This window comes from Labrus bergylta, chromosome 15 (genome assembly GCF_963930695.1).
Source record: "Labrus bergylta chromosome 15, fLabBer1.1, whole genome shotgun sequence".
In the NCBI taxonomy this organism is placed as follows: domain Eukaryota; kingdom Metazoa; phylum Chordata; class Actinopteri; order Labriformes; family Labridae; genus Labrus; species Labrus bergylta.
In genome coordinates, this window is record NC_089209.1 from 22212128 (window position 1) to 22234744 (window position 22617).

The 22617-nt window shown below is 42.8% G+C and overlaps 1 protein-coding gene across 4 annotated transcripts; it reads left to right on the forward strand.

The window, feature by feature from the left end:
- Positions 1-415: 415 nt before the first annotated feature.
- On the forward strand, positions 416-22602 carry fzd3a (frizzled class receptor 3a). Of its 4 annotated transcripts, none has more exons than XM_065963888.1 (9): positions 416-543; positions 1476-2076; positions 13555-13751; positions 14877-15339; positions 15437-15736; positions 16021-16272; positions 19691-19839; positions 20183-20626; positions 20717-22602. In XM_065963888.1, the coding sequence occupies exons 2-9, from the start codon at positions 1876-1878 to the stop codon at positions 20973-20975; spliced, it is 2265 nt and encodes a 754-aa protein (XP_065819960.1). In that variant the 5' UTR covers positions 416-543; positions 1476-1875; the 3' UTR covers positions 20976-22602. The 4 variants fall into 4 exon arrangements, with proteins under 4 accessions (XP_065819960.1, XP_020487153.2, XP_020487154.2 ...); XM_020631497.3 differs by having other exon boundaries at positions 20369-20626; XM_020631498.3 differs by having other exon boundaries at positions 20372-20626.
- The last annotated feature ends 15 nt before the right edge of the window (positions 22603-22617 follow it).

The following is a 22617-nucleotide window of genomic DNA, read 5'->3' on the forward strand; positions in this document are numbered from 1 at the left end:
ATCTGAAAGTTATATTCTATTTTATGTTTTTATTACATTGTGTGGTAGTTAAATTCATAGGATATACTCTTCATATGCCTAGGCTCATGAGATGTTATTTTAATAATAATATAAGTAATAATATAAGTGGGGAACACACTGTGGAAATTAACTAAGTAGAGTTATGAGGTAAAGTTATAACTCGAGTAGATCAAACGAATGAGCATAAATAAAAATAACTTCAAATTTATAATAAAGAAAATATATAAAAACTCAATTTAGTCCTTACAAAGGCTACATTCGCCTACTTTATGGCTGCTTGCTTTGCATATAGTGCATGATATAGTGTCAGGTTGGGTGTGTCTTTTATTGTTCGGGCTCTGACCGGAAGCTGTTGTGTTTAGAGTAGTGGGCTTGATGGTGGGCAGAGAGGAGGGGACAACCGCGGGGTGGAGGACAGAGGAGGAGGAGGAGGACAGGAGGAGGAGGAGGGTGCTGGTAAAGGGACGTTCACACTCATTGTTACTACTCGAGGAGCCGCGGAGAGTCGGCACAAACATTCAGGTAAAGTTAAGTCTTTCATTTACACAATTTAGCTTCAATGTACGACGGGAGTGAGTGTCGTGAACAAACACCTCAGCAGCCGCAGCCCGGCTCTTTGAAGGAGATTGTAACACCGGTACGCAGGGTGGGTGCTCCGGTTACCATCATTTAACTAACCCTCATCTTTTGTCTCCGCTGCGTTGCTTGACACTTCTGTTTTATTCAACCATTTCCCCTCGGTAATGTTAGTGAACCACACTCGTATTCATGGGGATAAATGTATGACGCCGTTATTACTGACGCACAGGTAGGCAAGAAATGACGCACCTTTTTCGCATTCATAATTATCAACCATTAATGCAGCTGTGCTTGTTTGACGTTTTGGTGAACACAGGTGTACCAAAAAGTATCTGTATGCTTTGTTTTCGATTCATTTAAATGTTGTAATGAGTGTAGCCTAACACTGCTGCTAAGGCTGCAGTTTGCAGCTTTAAACACGCTGAATTATAAAAAAGGCATGCTACCATAATAGCTTAAAGTGCCTCTGAAATATATATAAAAATAAGGTTATAACACTGATATTACAATAACATCAGAATAAATAGTATTTTGCTTGTTCCTTCATTAAACTACCACAGATACAATAATGTGTCTAAATACAGTATTGTATGTTTTGCTGTTACTCCCTGTCATGATAAAGCTTACTGGTTGTTAATGAATACATGTTATTATTTATCTTCACAACCCACTCACCATGATAAGTGACCTGAACACAACCCTCAGAAACCAGCCTAGTTGTGCTTTTTATAAAAACATTTATTTAAAAAAAAAAAAGAAGCCTGCTTTGGGTTTCTTTCTGTATTTAAAAAACAAATCGTGCTACAAATGAGTACACTGCTGATTGTCACTAGATACCAAATGCATACTAAAATGTTGTGCTTTTATTATTTCAGATCCCATTCTGAAAATCATCATCTCCGTCAGCGTACTCATCCCCATGTTCGGCGGAGACAAGGGAAGGGTGTGAGCTGTTGGTCACATTAGAGCATCTTAAAGGGCCACAGCATCTCTCAGGTGATGGAGGCTTTGTGACATAGTGCTGCGACTGACAGGTTTCCCAAAGGTGATGGATGCAGCAGGCTTTAACCATGGCTGTGCTGGATTACGCTGCCCGGCCCAGACTATTTGTCAGTGAGCTGAAGAGGAGGAAGAGACTACCACACAGTCCTGGACGCTCCTTAAACCTTGTGATTTTCCTTCCCCGGTGAAAGAGCTGGGTGCTAACAGGGCTCAACCCCTTCTCCTAACCAGCCATCCCCGGGATCTTTTTCTCTGCTGCTGTACGGACCAGTCATGGATCTCCTCTGGGCACTGTCGGTGTCCATGTTGACGGCATGCGTCGCAATTCCAATGGACGCGGATGCAGGGAGCCACAGTCTGTTCACCTGTGAGCCCATCACCCTGCGAATGTGCCGGGGGCTACCCTACAACTCCACCTTCATGCCCAACATACTGAACCACTACGACCAGCAAACTGCCGCCCTGGCCATGGAGGTACAGTACACTGCCGTCATATGAAGGATGTGCAAATATTTTATTTTTTAAATGTCCGTTGTTGTTACCAAAACTGAGATTATCAGGGAGAACTAATGATCATCTCAGTTTATCTCAATTTATAGGCTGAAAATTAACATTCATATTTATTTCGCAGCAAAAGGTTAAGGTGGAAGAAACGTTTTGTTACTAAGGTAGAGCGTAACAGTTCATTCATACCGAAGCGCTGAGAGCAGCTTTGTGAACCAAAAGAACCATGTGGGCGAAGTAGCTTTGAAAAATCAGCTTTACCATAATGTTTTATGTTTATCTTTGGGGGTAAATTAAAATAACCTTTGCAGGCTTTATGAGTCATGTTCAAAATAATGAAAAAAATGCACTTCACTGATTTGACATTCTTATATCTAAAACTTCAGATTTTGTACATTAACTGGTAATTGCCTGAATTAGACGAGCTTCTACCTGATCACTGTGATTTATAAAAGTGAAGTCTGACACATTTTTATGGAAACATTTTGTTGTATTTAGTAAAAGACAGCGGGGTAATTAAATCCTTTCTCTTTTGTGAACGCTTCACGAGTCTTTGAATTTAAAGAAACATAAATGATTCTAACAAGTCGTCTGTCCTTCAGGAGTATTAGCCCAACAGCAAAGCCCTCAGAATGAACCTCTTTAAGATAACAAGGTTTATATGGAAATAATATGTTACTTTACGTTTCATTCATGTCATCTTTTGTTCCCTCCATCCTTCCAGTTTTTTGTTAGTCAGACCATTTCAGCACATATTGCTCACATTATTTCTAGAGCTGAAACTGTTTGCCAATAATATCATCAGTATTATATTAAAGAAAACTGACTATCATTTTAATTCTAGTCGATTTTAGTGTGAAAATTCAAAAAGCTCTCCTGATATAAGTACACATATTTTTCTTTTTTTCTATTTGATTGATTTAAATAGAATATATTCTGCGTTTGGTCTGTTGATTGAACAAAAGCAACATTTGAATTACTCACATCACAGGTATTTTGTATCCTCTATAATTAATCATAAATAGATTTTTAAAGTTGAATTATTCCACCTAATAGATGTTGATCTGATTAACGTTCAGATGTCTATGGATTATTCATTTTATATACACGTGTAAGACAGGATAACCCTTTACTGATCCCACAAACAGAGACTTTTTCAGTATTTACAGCTGCAAAGAAATGACAAATAAAAGAACACATAGTTCAGGAATAATCACACTAACTAATTACTGAAGCTAAATGATGTTTTCCTTTCTCTTCCACAACACTTTAGTCAAACAACAAGCAAAAACCTAATTTATATATTAAGGTAAATTATCCAATTGATAAATTATTATTTTAAACGTCAATAATCATTTTGAGAGCAGTGATTTGATATTGAAGCTGAACATGTTTCTTGGTCCTTTCTCTTACACAAAGCATTTAATATGTTGTCTTACAAAGTGGATATTAGCACACAGGGTTTGTCAGATACACGTCTGACCACATGTCCTCATCTTTAATTTTCCAAAGAATTGATCTTCTTACAATAACAAAGTTTTATAGTATTTTTTTGGTGACCTTTTTTCTTGTTTTCCCCTCTCTTAGTATGTCTCCCATCTTTTCTCAGTGTTTTCCTTTGGTTCTTTCACGCTCTTCTTTGTCTGTTGTGACTCACTATGTAGTGGCTGAACAGAGGTGAAATATACACACATTTGCAGACATATACCTCTATCTACATGTGTGCACGATCAGGTATGGAGGTTAATAATCGACATCAGTAGCCTGGATAGCTCTCACCAAGGCTGTATGTGCTGAAGGTTAGAAATATCAAAGTGTAGCCGACTTTAATTTGGTTTCTGTAGCTGCATGAGAGTGAATCACCAAAACATGAAGCAGAAAATTAAGTTTTTTATACTTGTCCCTGGGGGCCATGAGGACAGTGCAGTATTAAACCATTTAACTGGGCGTGTTGTCCTAAAATGGTTTCTGGCAGCACATTTGGCATGTTGACAGATGAAGCGATTTACCACAACATGTAGGGACTCTTCACTTCATTTGTTGTAAAACCAGAGCCATTTTACATAACAGGCTTTGGGCAGCTAGTAGACGTAGTCTGATAGTAAGGAAACAAAACTGTTCTCTCTTTGAGTTTGGTTCAGTTGATGGATTAACGCTCTGATTCTGGTGTTTAGTCCATGTTTTATTGTTTTCTGCCCTTTAGATTATCCATAGATTTACCAGCCACAGCATCTGACTGTTGTGGCTGTTATCCTCTTTGAAACGTCGAGTTAGGCATTTAAACTCAATCATGGAGCAGATGCATCACCTCGTTAACTTAATCCCATCCTTTACATCGGCTGATCCTTCTGGAAGCTCAATCTATCGAGTAATGACCGGCCAAACTGGCCCAAAACATTACACCGTGTGCCTTCTTGGCTGAGCTGTCGGTGTGTGTAACAGTATATCTGTCCATCCATCTATATTTGTCTCCAGCATCATGTTGCTATTGGCTCTCGCTGCCTCTATCACTTTTACCCTTCAACACCCGCCCCACCCTGCACAGCGATGATGTCGATGTGAGGAGCCGTGCTGACCATCTGTGCCTGCTCCACTTCTGCACTCTGCATGGCCTGACTAAGCGAGGGAGAGATGGAGGGCGGGAGGAGTAGAAAATCCAGGGTTACGTAACCTCTGTACATGCCCTGCCCGACTGTGGGAGCACACAGCATCACACCACATCCCAGCTGCGCTCGCATTTAGGAAAGCTACAAACACTCATCGCTGCAGCCGAGACACTGCTGGAATATTCACTCACTTCCTCTAGCTTTAGTCACTCTGCCTCGTTGTGTTTTAACATCTATGCAAAGAGACATTTACTAGATTCTTTCAGGAGACAGCAGTTTGAATTATAATGTGTAAAATTAAAACATGAGAGTTTTTTGTAAGAATTGTTTTCTCACTGCCAAGCCGTCACAAACCGGGTGCTGAGTTGTGCGGAGGCCAGGTTAGCTTCTTCAACTATCACAGTGTGTGGGTTGCAGTGAACAGACAGAGGCACTTCAGGGTTAGATGGTGTTCACTTTGATTCGTCATGGATCCACAATTAAGTCTCTTTTAGTCCTTGGAAATGCTTGTTGGGTTTCTAAAACACATGGCAACCTAAAAGGTTTGAAATAACGGAGACAATGCCTCTGTTTGGCTCTTGTTTTCCCGATAACTCGCCCCAGATCCAGTTCATGGGAGAATTCAAAGCCTGTAAGATGTTGAGGGCAGCCAAATGAGAATTGACACATGATTTTAAAGGGAATTAGGTCCTCTGAATAGCCATGATAATGATGATGAATGCCTCGCACCGTGGAGAAACTGGGAGTTGGATGAGAACCAACGCCTGCCGTTCTTGCCGTTTTTCTCTAAACCCCTGAAATGTTGTCTTTGCTGGATTTCTTTCTGATTGTTTCGCTCTTGAAGGTCTTTTGAAGGTTTTAGGTTTTTATAAACGTGGGCACAATTTATCATGACATTGTTGTAACTTGTTTCTGTTTTTTTTTTTTTTAAACTTGTGAGTTATCATTTATAAACGACCTATTAAAAGAATATAGTTTACTATCCCCATATTTTATCTTAGGCTGGTGTTCCCCGTGCTGACATGTGACGGTTTAGTGAATGGGAGATGTGCTGACTGGATATAGAAAAGGATATAAATTCTTTTAACTTTATTGCAAAATACAGTAGCTATGTCGTGTGTGTGTGTGTGTGCGTGTGTGTGTGTGTGTGTGTGTGTGTGTGTGTGTGTGTGTGTGTGTGTGTGTACAGTAGACGATAGGAATAAGGGAGATTTGTAAACTGAGGATTTTCTGTTTGGGTATTCATCCTCGCTCATTCAGTCATCGCTGACCGCTGAATGACCTCGCAGCCAAAGTGGGACAGCGGCCTCGGGGCTGGGAATCGGCTATTTCTGTGCCACAATGATACTGTGCCACTCTAACATAAGATAAGTGGGAGCGTGGCGGATTTGATTGGCATTACAAAAAGGGCTGAAATCCCCGTCTTTAGAGAGAAATGCTCACTGTAGCTACAGGATGAATGTAAAGCGGCACAGCACATTTAAGCTGCTAAACACATGATAATTATAATATGATAAGATAATAAACATTAAGATATCCGGACTGCGCTTTCTTCAGAAGTTATCTACATCTGCTTTTAGGATTTCTGTCAAAAGTTCAGACATACCTCTGGGAAGTTGTACGGCGGTATAACAGTTTTTATTTTTGTGCGTAACAAAGAAAGAGAGAGAAATGCCCAACTATGAGTTAACATTTACTCTTTAGGTCTTATAAAATACTAAATCTTCACATTTTTGGTAGAAAATCATATTTCCACTCGTGCTTTAATGTACAGCAAAGAGAATAAAACTACCCAGTGCAAATTGCTATTTTCAGAGCTTCATATCAAACCCCCTGAGTACAGATATCCTCCAAAATGGCTTCCTATATTTTTCATGTTTAAAAATGGATGAAGGTGATGTTCAGAAAGATTGGACAAATGTTACAGGATGATGGTAACAGAAAAAGGAAGAGGGGTTGAATGTTTCTTCATGGTCAGATGGGGAGAGCGAGGGTCAGGGCCGACTGAAGATGTTAATCAACTTAGATTGATCTGACGGTTTGTTTACATGAAGCCAAAGCCAAGCACACAAATAATGGCTGTCTTCTCTGAACAGATAAAGCCTGACATCTCATGTTTTATCTCTGTGACAGACATTGACTTGGTTATTTTTTACTAAGAAGGCACATTTACGTTATGGTTATGAAAGAAATATCTCATACCAAGAGATTTGATTTTCTTATACCAGAGACCCTCTGGCGTCTTGATATCATCGGTCCATGTTGTCAGGTTTGTTTTGAATGACACTCTTCTTGCATGGACACAAAGACTAATCAATGGTCTGTTTTTAATCTGCTCACTCCCACTTACACTCATTTCCTCCTCCTTTCAGGTCGTTAACTCGGCCTCTTGTCTCAGGTTTACAACGCTTTCAGATAAACTGTGTCATGTTACAGCTGCTGTGTGGAATAACCCAGATACTCCACCCATGCTGTGTGAATAGATTTGTAAAGGACAGTTGAGGTGTGTGTGTGTGTGTGTGTGTGTCTGTGTGTGTGTGTGTGTGTGTGTGTGTGTGTGTTTGTGAGTTCTGTTAGATGCTGATAAAGCTCTCTGAAGGCTGAAAGTCTGTTAAAACCTGCTGCAGTGAACTAAAAAGTACACTACCAAAATGCCTTTTGTGCGAGCTACTAAAGATGTATCCCTGCTAAGCAAGCATACACACACACACACACACACACACACACACACACACACACACACCATGGTCTGATAAACCCTACCCAGCGTGACCCAGACTATAAAAGCGCCTGTTGTTTTATTTAATGTCCAACACCGTGTTTATTGGCAGTAGTCTGAAAGAGAAGCACATCCAGAGAGCGAGTCGCTGGTCCACAACAACCTTCCTGTGGGTGTGTATGTGCGTTTGTGACTCTGTGTGTGTGTGTGTGTGTGTGTGTGTGTGTGTGTGTGTGTGTGTGTGTGTGTGTGTGTGTGTGTGTGTGTGTGTGTGTGTACACAGACATTACACATTGTCAAAGCCAAACGTTTTCAAACATTTCTTAGTGGTGAATGACACGGCTGATTCGGTCAACCCATCCCTCCTCTCCCTCTCTCTCCTTCTCTCACCCACTCTCTCACCCCCCCTCGCCCACCTCTTTTGTCCTCTCCCTCCCCCTACACAGGGCTCACCCGTTGCCCAGGAAACAGTCCCAATTGTGCTGTTAACAAAGGCAGCAGAGGCTTTTTTTTGCCTCCCGGGAGGTGGTCCCCTCCGCCCCGCACCCTGACCTCCTCGAACCCTGCTCTCCTCCCTCTTCCTCCTCCTTCTCCAACTCCTCCCTGGTGATGCATCACCCGTCGCCATGGTGCTGAGCTTGAAAATTTGGAGAATTGGAATGGCAGCAGAAGAGAAAGGAGGATAAAGAGGTGGAGAGGAGGGGGGGAAGGAACGAGGGATAGAGGCTGAAGGAGGGAGGGGGGGTGATGGGAAGGGGAGAGAGGTGACTATGAGGTATTTATAAAAGAGTAAATAGTAGAGACCAGTTGACCACAGTGGGCTCCTTTTGTCTGCAGTTCATCTGTCACAGCGTCGTAGCAGCTGATTAAGAGCCCTCATTAAAAACCAATTGCTTTAGCATTAGAAATGTTCATCCAGCCACTTCATTGGACTAGGCCATATTAATATTTAATAACACGACACACTTGATCAGATTCAAAACATGCTGGATAATCTCAGAAGTGTTTAGAGGTGAAACTGAGGTCAACGCTGTTTTTTTTTTTATTTCTCCAAAGGCTGACAATTTGAAGATGGGATGTTTTTGCCAAACAAATATATGCAGAAATATGCACAGAAATACCATCTTATACTGCATGGTGATTTATATCATGATTATATTTCTTCTTTTATCTGTTGGGATTGAATGCAGCATTCATCCTATAAAGTTAAGACCAGTCCAGTACCACTTTTAGCATTTAATTATAGTGAGCTGAATCCAAGGTCTTGGTATTGTGCCAGAGGCGGCACAAATCATAAACCAACTATAAGTTATCTTTTGTAGAAGGCTGTTAGTAGTTTTCTACTGTAAATAAAAAACTGCACATCTTCTTCATAACACAGGGGTATAGTAGTAATTCAAACTGTCTACTTGCAATGAACTAACTGGCAATGTGTCGTGACCAAAACAGCAAGTTAGACTGTGCAGGAGTTTGCATTTCCATTTTTAAGTACTTTAAATTGTGACTTTGAACATAAATCTTGTTTTTGTGTCATTTAAAAATTAAAGGCAGGGTTGGTTATCTTCTCCAGATACATTTTTTAAGATTTTGGTTGAAATTGTCTTTAGGTCCTGACAGACATTAATAATTCATGTGCTCTGAAAAAGGAACAAAGAAAATCCCCCATCTGTAGCATGTTGTAATCATGTGAAAGCGTCAACCTATGTCTGAAACGAGGAACCAATCTGATGAACCAATCACGCCTCTCTGTCTCCCTGCACGTTCTCTACCTCTTGCGTGCGCTAACCCACACTCATAGCACGTCACTGATGACGGAGTTTATACTGTGAGTTTACTTACCACTGAATGAGACATGAGACGACGTAGTTTCTACACAATGCAAGCAATGAGATGAGGTCTGCTTCTGGAACAACGGCGCTCATGGGTTAAGCTAGGGGAGTCGCTTTAAGGAAGCACAGAGGGGAGGGGGGTGGATGTAGACGGAGCACAGAGGGAATGCTACTTTCAAAATCATGCTAGTTTTCGAAAATGACTAACCCTGCCTTTAAGATAACACTGTCATTATCTCTTGTTATAAAGTAGATGTTATTGGTGAGGTTAGAAAGGGTAGATTATTGATATTTATTTGTGTGTGTTTGTGCGCACATCACACTTTAGGCCACCCCTGCATGAGTCGGTGCCTCAGTGGGGTCACCCCTGAGGGGCAGGTCTGGACATGGCCCTGCTGCCACCTGTTGTTCTTATAAGGATGTGAGGTTATAATGTCAGCTGTGGAATATGACTACTGATGACATTTAATAAATGAAAAATGTGTTTTTACTGAACTATAATCTTTTCCTTCTCAGTTGTGTTGCACAAGTTGTAAATCCAAACACCTTAATGTCATAGTGACTTTACATAGACTGCTACAGGGTCTGTGTGATGATATAAGGAAGTTATCCATAGACCCTCCGGGGTCTAATTTAGGCTTTTGCAGTTTTGTCCTCTGGTTTGTTTTGTTCTTGTCTTCAGTAATTCAGAAATCAAAATTAGCCATTAAGAATCCCTCCTGACTCATGGTGATATATCCAAGTTTAAACATTGAATTTAATATGTTTGCATATTGTTATGACTAACTCTGGTCTGTGTAAGGTGTAAACTACAGCAGCTCATCACCTAACCCCCCCTCTTCCTCTGGAGCCTGTTAGTTGACCGTGATGAGCTCCCAGAGTCCCCCACTCCTTTGACTGACATATCTGACTGTGTGTGAGCCTGCTATTTCCAGAGTGGCATACTATTCCACATATTAAAGGATCAAAAATCCCATAACTAGCTCCCATGAATGCGTAATGACTGTAGCAGCGGGATAGGAGCTGAAATGACATTAGCATACCAACCCCCTCATGCAGGCCCGCTCCATTCGACAGGGTTGTGTATTGCACGCTTGATTCTCCTTACAAGTTGAGCTCTGGGGGGAAAAGCGCCATGACAAACCTCTAGCCATTCATGGGACCAGTGGTTCACCAGCTGTTTCCAGTGTAACCATTAACATGAAATCCCCACAGAGAGAGCAGAGGCTCCGCTGGGCCTAAATATGTTGGTGTTAGGTGTTGTTTGGGGGCTGCTGACTGTGTGGATAAAACCGTGACCAGCCATATGTCCCAACCACCACCAGCTCAGTCCTTCCCACTCTGGCTTACATGATGGGTTGGCCGTAATAAAATGGCTGAGTGGAGAAACTGAAGAGATGGAGGAGGGGTACGAATGGTAGGAGAGGGTCGGTGATGGAGGAGCATAAAAATAGAAAAATGGTAAGCAGATGAATAGGATGAGGGATGATTCGAAGAGAGTTTTTTCCCCGAGTAGATCATCACTGCTTGTAACCTATAAATGTATTCAACCGTTTCCCACAGCAACTCAGTTTGTAGTACAGTACAGCGTGGAACATTGTGTTCTATGGAGCATATCATTGGCCTGCGGGAATCAAAACGGAGCGGGAGAGCGAAGATGCAAGCTCACTTTAGCTACATTACATCATGTGTGAGTGGCTAACCAGCAGTGACAGGGCCCCACCGATGAACTAATAGATGTCACAGGACCTCAAACTGGAACAGAAAGAAGAAAGTCAGAGGCGGGATCATAAGTACAGTAGCACCTAGTTCCCAGGACTGTCGGGGGGGTGTCAGATTCAGGGTTTATTTCTAAAGACTGATCAACAACAAACTCAAGTTCCCTTTCTTTCTGTTTCTCTGACCATGCTGTAGCTGACTGTAGCTTTGATGAAATATTACAATCAAAGAGGAGTCAGTAATGTGGAAGGTATCTCCAGTGATAAAAAGATGAAGCCCTTAAGTGCTTATATAGCTGTGAAGTCACAACATCCTGCTAACAACAGCTGTGTCAATCCAAGAGCTCTGTGCTGACTGCTTCCTTTCTTTATGGCTTTAGGTGTGTGCAGGGTTTGTTCCAACTCTCTACTCGGACTAAGGTGGAGTTTCATTTGTGTTTGTCATTGCCTATTTTTAAAAAATATGATATACTTATACTCAAAAACATTGAATGATATTTTATTAATTTTGAACTGCTCCTCTTCAGTTCAAGAGTTGAGCTGATGAAGTCTTTGTGCATGAGGGTTTTGTTTGAACCTGTATATTAGAGCTGGGCAATTAATGGAGATTTTGGCTTCCAACGATGAATGAATAAAAGATCATTGAGATTAAGCAATTACTGTTCAGCAATGCCGCGCTCATTTTGATCACAGGTTTTGTCCTGTGTGGTAAATAATTCAAAGTGTTGACTGCTTTAATTTGGCCACAAGAGTAACATCACCACTGCCTGAAAAACACAGTTAGTTAATTTGTATCTATTTATTCTTATTCTTATAATATATTAACATTTTTTTAATTTATTTTAAGAATTCAAAGTGTTTAAGTTTGATAAATAAATATGATTCAGATGTTGTGAAAATCAACGAGTAATCATATTTAATATTTATGATCTTATCATACCTCACACCGCACGACGACTGCTTGTGTTTTTGTGCTCGTAGTAAAGCGGTGTTCAGTGGAACGTGATGACTCCATTTGTTCAGAGATTACACGATCGACTGGTTGATTGATCTCAGTTATGACAAGCACGTAAGTCACCTTAATTGATCCTCTCTGAGAACTTGTGAAGACTCACGTTGAGGATTCTGCATGTGAACATAAACCCTTTTCATCATCCCCCGATCACCCCTGATCAGGTGATAGCAGCCGTTGTTATCCTTTTTACATGAAGACATCAAATGTGGGTGGCAGGCAAACATGCTGTCAGGAGAAGGATACATACTGATGATGTGGGGGCGCAGGTTACCATGAACCATTATCTGAAAGCAGTATAAATAGATAACATTTTGAGAAGATCAGGTCAAAATCCTGCAATCACAGATTAACTGAGATGAAGTAGTTTTGAATTCTGAGCTGGAAAATGTTCCAAAGAAGGCGTCAGAAATCGGAGATATCTCAGAGTCGCTGGTTCATGTTCTACATACCAAACTCTGTAACATGTGGCCTAATTAACTCAACAATATTTCTCTAAGGTATCACGACAAATAGACAGTGTTTGATATTCCTAACACACTTTGTTCAACAAAAAATCACTTAGCAGTAGATAGTGTGTTTGTCCTTCACTTCATCCAATTTTACAGAAGCAGACCAAACTGTAAACCACCAGTGACACGTCCTCTTGAATTCCCCTCACTCCAAACACAGAGACAAATTGCCCCCTGCCTGTCCTCCCCCCCTTCCCCTCCCTTCCCCCCTCCCTGTCCTTGTCTGTCATATGTCTTCGGGGGAGGGTGGATAGCATGTGTCTGTCTGCACAGGGTGTGGCTGGAGGCTTTTTCTGTACGCACACACCAGCATAGAGGTGTATGCAAATCCATGCAGTAACATCTAATCACGGGCTCCTGGACACACAGATATGTATTACACACACACACACATACACACACACACACACACACACACACACACACACACACACACACACACACACACACACACACACACTCTCACTCACTCTGCAGATCATTTGCATATTAACAACATGCCCCACAGATGCTTCCTGCACTCAAAGCGCCTCTTGGCTTAGTTTCTAAGAGTAAGACCATCATTGTGCTGTATGTGGGTGTGTTAGCATGTAAATAATATACTCCCGTTGGTACTTTGGCTGATGTGTTTGTGTGTGTATGCACGTTACCACAGTGTGTCAGTCAGTCACAGCGTGGTCCTGCCTGTTACACAAAGGCCTCATGGGAATGGGGGGGGTCGTGGGGGTTGCCCTGCTTGTTGTAGTCCTCCTATCTGGAGGTTGGAGGGAAGAAGAGAGGGGGGAGAGAGAAGACAGCGGAAGGGGGGAGTTTAAAATCATGGGGGTCAAGGGGATTATTAGGAAAGAGGCCAGAGTTGTTTTTATGGATTCATCTCCAGAAACGGTCAGAGACATGCTCCACTGATCTCTTTGTGCCACTCTTTGGCCCTTGTTGTGGACTCAGAGTTCCCGTGGTGTTCTCGCCTTCTCTCATTTAAAACAACTTTAGTTATTTTTTGCTGCTTTGTTTAATATCACCTGAAATGTCTTTCTCTCTGTCTCCTCCTGCAGCCTTTCCATCCCATGGTGAACCTGCAGTGCTCCCCTGAGCTCAGGATGTTCCTGTGCGCCCTCTACGCCCCGGTGTGTACAGAATACGGCCGGATGACTCTGCCATGCCGCCGCCTCTGTCTGCAGGCCAAGAGCGACTGCTACACACTAATGGACATGTTTGGTGTCAGCTGGCCTCAGGAGATGGACTGCAACAGGTTGGGACAACAGCAATACTTGTTTCCCTCCTGGATTCTGTTGACCTTCTGCTCCATCAGTGATTGAAGCTCCTCCTCTGTGAGAGCAGTGACAGTGCAGCAGCAGACACACAAGCTCGTTGAAAACTTGAAAAATATAGATGCTTAGTTGAACATGACCTCAGATCTGGAGAACGGGTTTATAACATGTATCTTGAACTTTCATTGTACTGTTGTTAAAACAGTTCTACAGACAGATAATTAAATCAGAGCTGATTAAAAAACTTCTGCAGCAACAACACAACACAAAGTCTCCACATTCAACGTAGAATTAATTTAACATGATGCAACAAATGAAACTCTGCAGATAAAGAGTAAGTATATAAGGGAACAATCGGTCTTAAAGGGTTCAAACTTGACTGATTACAAAACCAAAATACACCTGGCTGACAGATAACATAACAACCAAACACATAACTTACCCATTAAGTACAAACCAACAGGATTGTACATGAACTTGGCTTTACAATGAATAGTTCAAAAGACAAAGTCAAAAGTGAAGTTATCTTAAGTACATAGAGATGCTGGTTAGGAGCAGTTGTTTGGAAAAGTTTCCTCTCAAACAGCTCTTTATTTCATTGAACTTCTTCATTAACACTGAGTGTCTTTTATTCAAGTTTCAAACTAAGTATGATGTCAATGTTTTTGTGTTTTATAAAGCTTTATTCTGAGTCTTCCTCGGGGCTTAGTGGTCTTCAGATTCCTACTGAGTAATTTATCGTATCCCCTTCTCCTCGTTTCCTGACGTCTTTCTACTTTTTCTCTATTTGATGAGAGAAAAATACCCCAAGAATATTCCCAAAAGATGTTTTCATCAGCCTTACAACGCAGTGAAATGTAACTTTAAAAGTAAAGTCAGTACATGCTCTCAGGGATAGGTAGCTCAGTCAGCTCATCAAGTCTGTGCAGGTTAGATCTGTTCTTTAATACTGTTGATCTGTGATCAGTGGCTGCCTGGAAGGGAGAAAGCTTCATCAATCTTAATGATTATAAGGAATGCTTTTGAAGCTGTTTGGCAGCGATATAATGACGTTGTTAAAGGTTTGACAGCTGAAATAACCCTGAGCTCTTCCTCTCTTCACCCAGGTTCCCGGACTGTGACGAGCCCTACCCCCGTCCTGTAGACCTGCTGTCCAGCTCAGACACTACGGAGTCCCCCGTTTCTGTCCAGCGGGACTACGGCTTTTGGTGCCCAAGAGAGCTCAAAATCGACCCTGAGCTGGGTTATTCCTTCATGGGGGTCCGCGACTGCTCCCCGCCCTGTCCCAACATGTACTTCACCCGTGAAGAGCTGGCGTTTGCCCGCTACTTTATTGGGGTGGTCTCCATCGTCTGTCTGTCTGCCACCCTCTTCACCTTCCTCACTTTCCTCATTGACGTGTCCCGCTTCCGCTACCCGGAGCGTCCAATCATATTCTACGCTGTGTGCTACATGATGGTGTCCCTGGTGTTCTTCCTGGGCTTTCTGTTGGAGGACAGAGTTTCTTGTAACGCAGCAAGTCCTGGAAGGTTCAGGGCTTCAACTGTGACACAAGGTTCCCATAACAAGGTCAGACACTCTTTCTATGGCTGCGTTTGTTTTTTGTTGTTGTGTTTTGACTCTCTACATATTGATCCTCTATCTGTGTACCCACTCTCCATCTTAGGCCTGCACGCTCCTCTTCATGGTGCTGTATTTCTTCACGCTGGCCGGCAGCGTCTGGTGGGTCATTCTGACCATCACCTGGTTCCTGGCTGCTGTCCCCAAGTGGGGCAGTGAGGCGATAGAGAAGAAGGCCCTCCTGTTCCACGCCTGTGCCTGGGGCATCCCCGGTGTCCTCACCGTCAGCCTCCTCGCCATGAACAAGATCGAGGGAGACAGCGTCAGCGGCGTTTGCTTTGTGGGGCTTTACAATGTGACGGCCCTGCGATGGTTCCTGCTGGCTCCACTGGGACTCGATGTCGTGGTGAGAAAAATATTACAGAACATGAGAAATAACAACGAAAAAAACAAACAATGTTCAATATCATTAATATCGAGGCCTCACAACTCCAACTGAAACTTTGTCTCATGGTAAAAACTGTTATAATTATGTTTCCAAAATCAACTTTTTCTGTGAGAGCGTATCCAAACAAATTAAAATAATAAATCAGTGCCAACAGATACTTCATTATGTTAAGTGTTTACCTTCTGAGCGGTTATTTGAGACCATGGTAACCTGTAACATATCTTTCTATGGTTTTATCCTAGGTCGGTGTGGCGCTTCTGCTGGCAGGCATTGCAGCACTAAACCGAGTCCGCATGGAGATTCCCCTGGAAAAGGAGAACCAGGAGAAACTCGTAAAGTTCATGATCCGCATCGCTGTGTTCTCAGTGCTCTATCTGGTCCCTCTGCTGACTGTCCTGGGCTGCTACCTTTACGAGAGCAGCTACAGAGCCATCTGGGAGACCACCTGGGTCCAGGAGAAGTGTAGAGATTACCACATCCCCTGCCCTTACCAGGTAATACATGATCTGACTGTGAAGTGCTAAAAGAGGTGTGCATGTGTTGTTGACAAAGCACGACAATATCTGCAGCCTATGATTGTCTCGACTAATGCTTACCAGTGTGATGTGATAAATCTACATCCAATGTTTGTAAATGTTTTACTTGCAAATTGAAAATGCATGCTTTTGTGTCTTTGTTATGGGCTAATAATAGCAATGCTTGGCTTAGCTGTCACCTGGTATTGTCTTCAGATCACCTTTATCTTAAAAACAAAAGCACATAGTGGATGTCGGACAAAGTTAATCTCTCTGCTGTTTGAAAAAGGCAGAGAAATAATTTGCAGCTCATACATGCAGAAAGTGTAACTACATCAAGAATCTACCTCTAGCATGATGTAGTCCTTAAACCCTCATAGGAAATTAGTGTATATGTTCATATTGTAGGTCAAACTTTTGAGTTTCCTCATAAAAACATCACATCCCTCAATATGATTTCACATGAAATCTGTTGAATGTTCTGATAAAAACTGACATATGTCTGAATTTATTCACTGACATTCATCACAGTTTGTAAACATGAAATGCACAACTGGGACTTAAGCAAGGTAGCTAGGAGACAGAGCAGGAGGTAACAGCTGGGAGGAGGCTGATACCTGCCAGATGTGTTTACATTAGAGAGCAGGACACCCTGTGAGATGTGTGTCCAGACTGGATCCATTTTAACTGAATGTACTCACACTCACTCTCACAGTCATCATTAATGAGACAATAACTCCCATACAGCTCGTCTTCAGTAGCTCTGCAACAGCCTCCAGCATCAGTACACTTAGTGTGTCTCATGTGATAGAGCTGTTAATAATTCAAAGATCTTTCTCCCTCTGCTGTTCTCTGCTCCTCATAACCAGCTCCTCCCAATGTGCCTTTGTACATCCACCTTTACCTTGCATGTTCAAATGTGAACAGAGAGTGTTGCAGCTGTGCAGCATTCAGTAATTTGTAGAACTAACAGCCACTCTTATTGTTATTATTATGACTCTTGTTAATTGCTTCATCTGGACCTCGGCCACTTTGACTGAACTGCTCCTGTTTACACGATTTGTAAAAGTCATGGTGACATTTAGTTTAAATTCTGTGCTGCAGCAGGCACAGCTGAACTAATTGAATCTGTAGATATGACCTGAAACAGTCTGGAACCTGAACATTTCAGAAATTATTGAAATGCCTGTTTTGATGATGCAGCTGAGAGAAGAGATGACTGAGAATTAAGAGCATTGAGTAAGATCTCGGTTGTGCTCTTAATCTGCCCTGTCAACAATGCTTTGTTTAAGAGAGCAGTGAATTAATCCTGCGTGTGTATCTGTGTGTGTGTGTGTGTGTGTGTGTGTGTGTGTGTGTGTGTGTGTGTGTGTGTGTGTGTGTGTGTGTGTGTGTGTGTGTATCTGTGTGTGTGTGTGTTGGTCTATCTGCTGCAGAGTATGGGTCAGTGGGGTCAAGCTGCACAGCATCATAGTTACAGCAGATCTGAAAACAAGCTGCATGTGCTGCACAGCTGAGCTCTAACTGCTGTCAAACACAAAACAACAAAAGCAAATCACACAAAGACTCTACTTTCCATCCTTCCCCCAACATCACTGTGTCCATAAAAAAGAGCGTACACATAGTGTGCACTCAAACACACACTGAACCCGAGCTATGTGTTGGTGCACAATATTGACTTTAAGTGCCGACTATATTTATCTTAAAAGCTTTCCCTGAGGCTCAGACCTCATCTCTGCTGAACAGCTACTGAGTGATGCTGGACCCTTCATCTCCACAGTATACAAAGAACACACACACACACACACACACACACACACACACACACACACACACACACACACACACACACACACACACACACACACACACACACACACACACACACACACACACACACACACACACACAGTGACATTGGTGACTAAAGCCAAAAGAGAGTACTCATAGAGGCAGGAGATGGACTGTGATTTCATTCTTAGAGATAGTTAGGCTTTAAAAAAAACTCCATGCAGCTATTCAGAGTTTGTCATGGCAGCTTGAAGCTGCTGTGTGGAAGCAGCAGAACTTCTGACACAGGATTCAGTAATGAGGATGTTGGCTGAAGTCATTCAGTCTCTCATCTGGAGTGTATCTGCGGATGGATGAGCCTCAGGGTCCGCCTGGCCCACTCATAATGAGGCCATCATGACTGCATCTGTGTGTGAGTGCACGAGTGCACGCATGTGTGTGTGAGTGCACGCTCGTGTGTGTGTGTGTTTGTGTGTGTGTGTGTGTGTGTGTGTGTGTGTGTGTGTGTGTGTGTGTGTGTGTGTGTGAGAGAGAGAGGGAGAAGCAGAAGAGAGTGTAAGATGTGCTTCTGTGGTTCAGTGCGTGCCAGCTGTAGAGTTGTTGCTATGGCAGAGAGCAGCAGTGCGGTGACTCTGCACAGCGTCGTGCTGCTCTGTTGTCTCCTAAACATCAGCAGGATGTAATGACCTCACTCTAACTCACTGATGAAAACAACATCGAAATGAAGATTTGTTAGTTTCACATTGTTTTGTGTACTTAATGGCTAGACATTATTCTTTTTTTTATCAGCACTGAAAAAATAAAGTTCAGGGGGGCGCCGGAAGTCTAGTGGTTAGTGTGCACGCCCCATGTACAGAGGCTGTAATCCTCCAAGCGGGAAGCCGGGTTCAAGTCCAACCTGTGACTTCTTTTCTGCATGTCACCCCCCCTCCCCAATTTCTGTGTCTATCCACCGTCCTATCTCCAAATAAAGGCATACAAACACAAAAATAAACCATAATAAAAACATTTATTTTAATGTTCATCTTAAATTCTCTGATTAAAACAAACATGAGTAAACAAAATACCATTCATCAAGTTCTCCTCCACATTCTTTAAAATAAAACTTCAGGATTAACAATCTCTGTTAATGTCCAAGTGAAGGATTATGCTGTTCTAATGACCTTCTTTTTAATGACACAGAGAGACCCGTATAAGAGAATAAAAATAACCTCGATAAAGAGAAGAATCTGAATGTCGTCGCTCTTTTCAAGCAGATGAATATCATGAAGAGAAATCAGCAGCTATGTCACAGACTGATGACCATGTGTTCTTCTGATGTGCTGTTGATGCCTGAAGCAAAGTTGTCACTGATCTTATTGAGTCAACACACACACAGAGACGCACAGTGTCAACATGCATGAACATTTTAATGAGTTCATTGATGCTGAAGTTTACATGAGTCACGTGCATCACAGTGTAAAGCTGTGCTGGGCAGCTTGCACTCTGTCTACTGTTTGTTCTACATTTTACATATGATGTGCTTACAAGTAAAAAAGAGTTCATATTAAGTGTGTATCATTAAATCATTTGTCTGGTGTGTGTGTGTGTGTGTGTTGTCTTGCAGGTGGAGCATACCAGCCGGCCTGACCTGGTCTTGTTCCTGATAAAGTACCTGATGATGTTGATCGCTGGGATCCCCTCTGTGTTCTGGGTGGGCAGCAAGAAGACGTGCTTCGAGTGGGCAAGTTTCTTCCACGGCAAGAGACGCAAAGAGTATGTACTTCACACACACACGCTGATGCTGTTCCATATCACACACTGTTTGGAAATAACCTCAGTATTCAAGTCAGTTTAATTATCAAGACAACACATCATGTCCATGTCTTTTTGTAAAGACGTGTAAAGGCAGAATCTATAGACAGCTTTATAACATCCTCTAACAAGTCTGTTAAACAAAATCACCCTCAAGTTGTCAGACAGATCTGTCCACTCTGTCTTTTCTACATACTGCATGATACATTTATTCATCCTGTGTGATTCTGACACATTTGACAGAAGTTAAAGATTTTGCAAGATTTTTTCTCTGCACTCACCCCCCTCCCATCCAAAAACTCAGAGCATTAACCCCCTCTCCCACCGCCTGCTCCACACACTCTTCCATCCTCTACTATCACTCCAACCACCCTACCACCTTCCCTCTCTCCCTCCCCTCCCTCCTGCGTCTCTCCCTGCCCTCTCTACCTCCACCCCACTCCTCCCTCTCCTGCTCCTCTGCTCCGTGCTCCTCCCTCCCCCGCTGCAGCAGGATGGTCAACGAGAGCAGACAGGTGCTGCAGGAGCCCGACTTCGCCCAGCTGCTCCTCAGGGACCCCAACACACCCATCGTGAGGAAGTCACGGGGCACGTCAACCCAGGGAACCTCCACTCATGCCTCATCCACCCACCTGGCCATGTTGGATGAACCGCCCAGCGGCAGCACCAGCCGGGCCGGCTCAGTGCGCAGCGCACGCTCCAAGATGAGCAGTTACCATGGCAGCCTGCACCGCTCTCGAGATGGAAGGTGGGTCTTTGAACTTTCTTCTGTCATTTTGCTCCACGGCAAATCTTCAGGAAGTCCTGGCCTTGACACCACTGTTCTTTTCTCTTCCAGGTACACAGCGTCCAGTTTCAGAGCCTTAGACGACCGGCTGCCCTATGGTAGCATGCCTCGCCTCAACGACCAATCACAGTCCAGACACTGCAGCACCAATCGCCTGGACAGCCTATCACGGCACGGCTCCACCCAGCGACTGGAGACTCAATCCCGGCACAGCAGCGTCAGAGACCTCAGCAGCACCACCCAAGCTGTTCTGGGTGGCCCGGGGAATGGGATTCACAGGGTGCTGGAGGAGGATGGAGCTACAGCCTGAACATGAAACGAACTGTTATCTAACTTCTCCTTTCAAGGACACTTCTGAGGATGTGACTGAAGAGAAGGAATGTGAGAGGATGGACAGAATGCAGAGTAGCTAACACTGTGTGTGGTTTATCCACTCCTGCTGAGTTTGGGAGCTAAATGAAGCTCCTGTTTACTGAAGATGAGAGACGGGCTACAGCCGGACAAATGAAGTCGCAACGTTTGGATTGGTGCCTTAAAATGTTGTCTCAGCTTTATACAACCGACTAGCTGATCCCAAAAACTCAAACTCAAACTGAATTTGGTCCAGTTTACAATTCTACGATGGATTTTGTTGAACTGACTGACCTGCGAATAGACAGCACTGAAATGATGACACGGCTTCACTGTATGACCTACGTTACCAAGGCCCAAAAAATGTGACCAACAAGGAGAGACTGCACTGCTGTTTACTTGTGCTGTATTGTTTGTATAAAGGACTGTGACCAGGATGTGAATGATGGACGTTACTATCCCCTTTCTTCTCAGCACTGTGGAGAGTGGAAGCAGGGTCATTTTTTATCTGCTACATTTAAAAATGTTTTGTACTTCTTCAACTTCTAACTCCTCCTTTGATTTTCAAAATGTTTAAAGTACTGGTAATTTAAAATGCCTAAAACCTGTATTTATAAATACACACAAAGTAAAAGTCAAGATGAAAGATCAGCTGGCGGTACTCTGTTCCTCTTCAAACACTGTATATGACTGAATAATACAAACAAAGCTTCTCCACTGCTTCAGTGTGCTCGTGTATTATAAGAGGAACATGTTGGGAATGTGGTCTGCCTGAATGAAAGGGCTGAAATACAGGAAAAACAGCTGAATCCAAACTCCTGCCTTACGACTGTGTTCAGACGGGAAGCTTAGCGAGTATCACAGGCTCCATGATTTCTGTCAGACATGAGGGAAGAGTACTTTGACAAGAAAGACAAGGAGAACTTACAAAAGGGAACAATACATGGAGCTCTGAGTTCAGTCAGGTCGATATGAACACACACACACATACTCTCTGTATGGGGGTAAGCCAACATACAGCTCATGCTCAATGGATTTGAGCTTGTTTAGCGCTTTTCTAGTCTTCTGACACTCAACCCTCATGACACACCTACACATTCACATTTAAACACTGATCACAGAGGCTTCTATGTAGTGACCATCAGAAGTAAATAATCCCATTCATACACATTCATATGCCACTGACAAAGCAGCAGGAGCAACTTGGGGTTAAGACATCAGCTGAAGGAGCTGGGGGATCGAACCCCCAACCTTCCAGTTTAGACGACCGACTCTACCAACTGAGCCACAGCCGGCCCCGTACACGTACAGGTAGAAGATTGGCTGTTTTAGGGAAATAAACATTCCAGAGGTGAAACTCAGATGCTTCTCTTTCTGTCTGAACACACATGAAGTGTAGATAGATGATAGCCACCTTAAACGAGTCCTATCCGGAGTAGTGTGTCTGTTAAAAATGTGTCCTTAACTTGTATAGCTTCTATAAAATGTTAGAGCAACATTTCCTCTAGTGGACAGGAACTTGTGTACAGATGTAAAAAAACTGAACTTTCTGTTGATTTGTAATAAAGTTTTTTTTAAAGAATGGACCACACACACACACA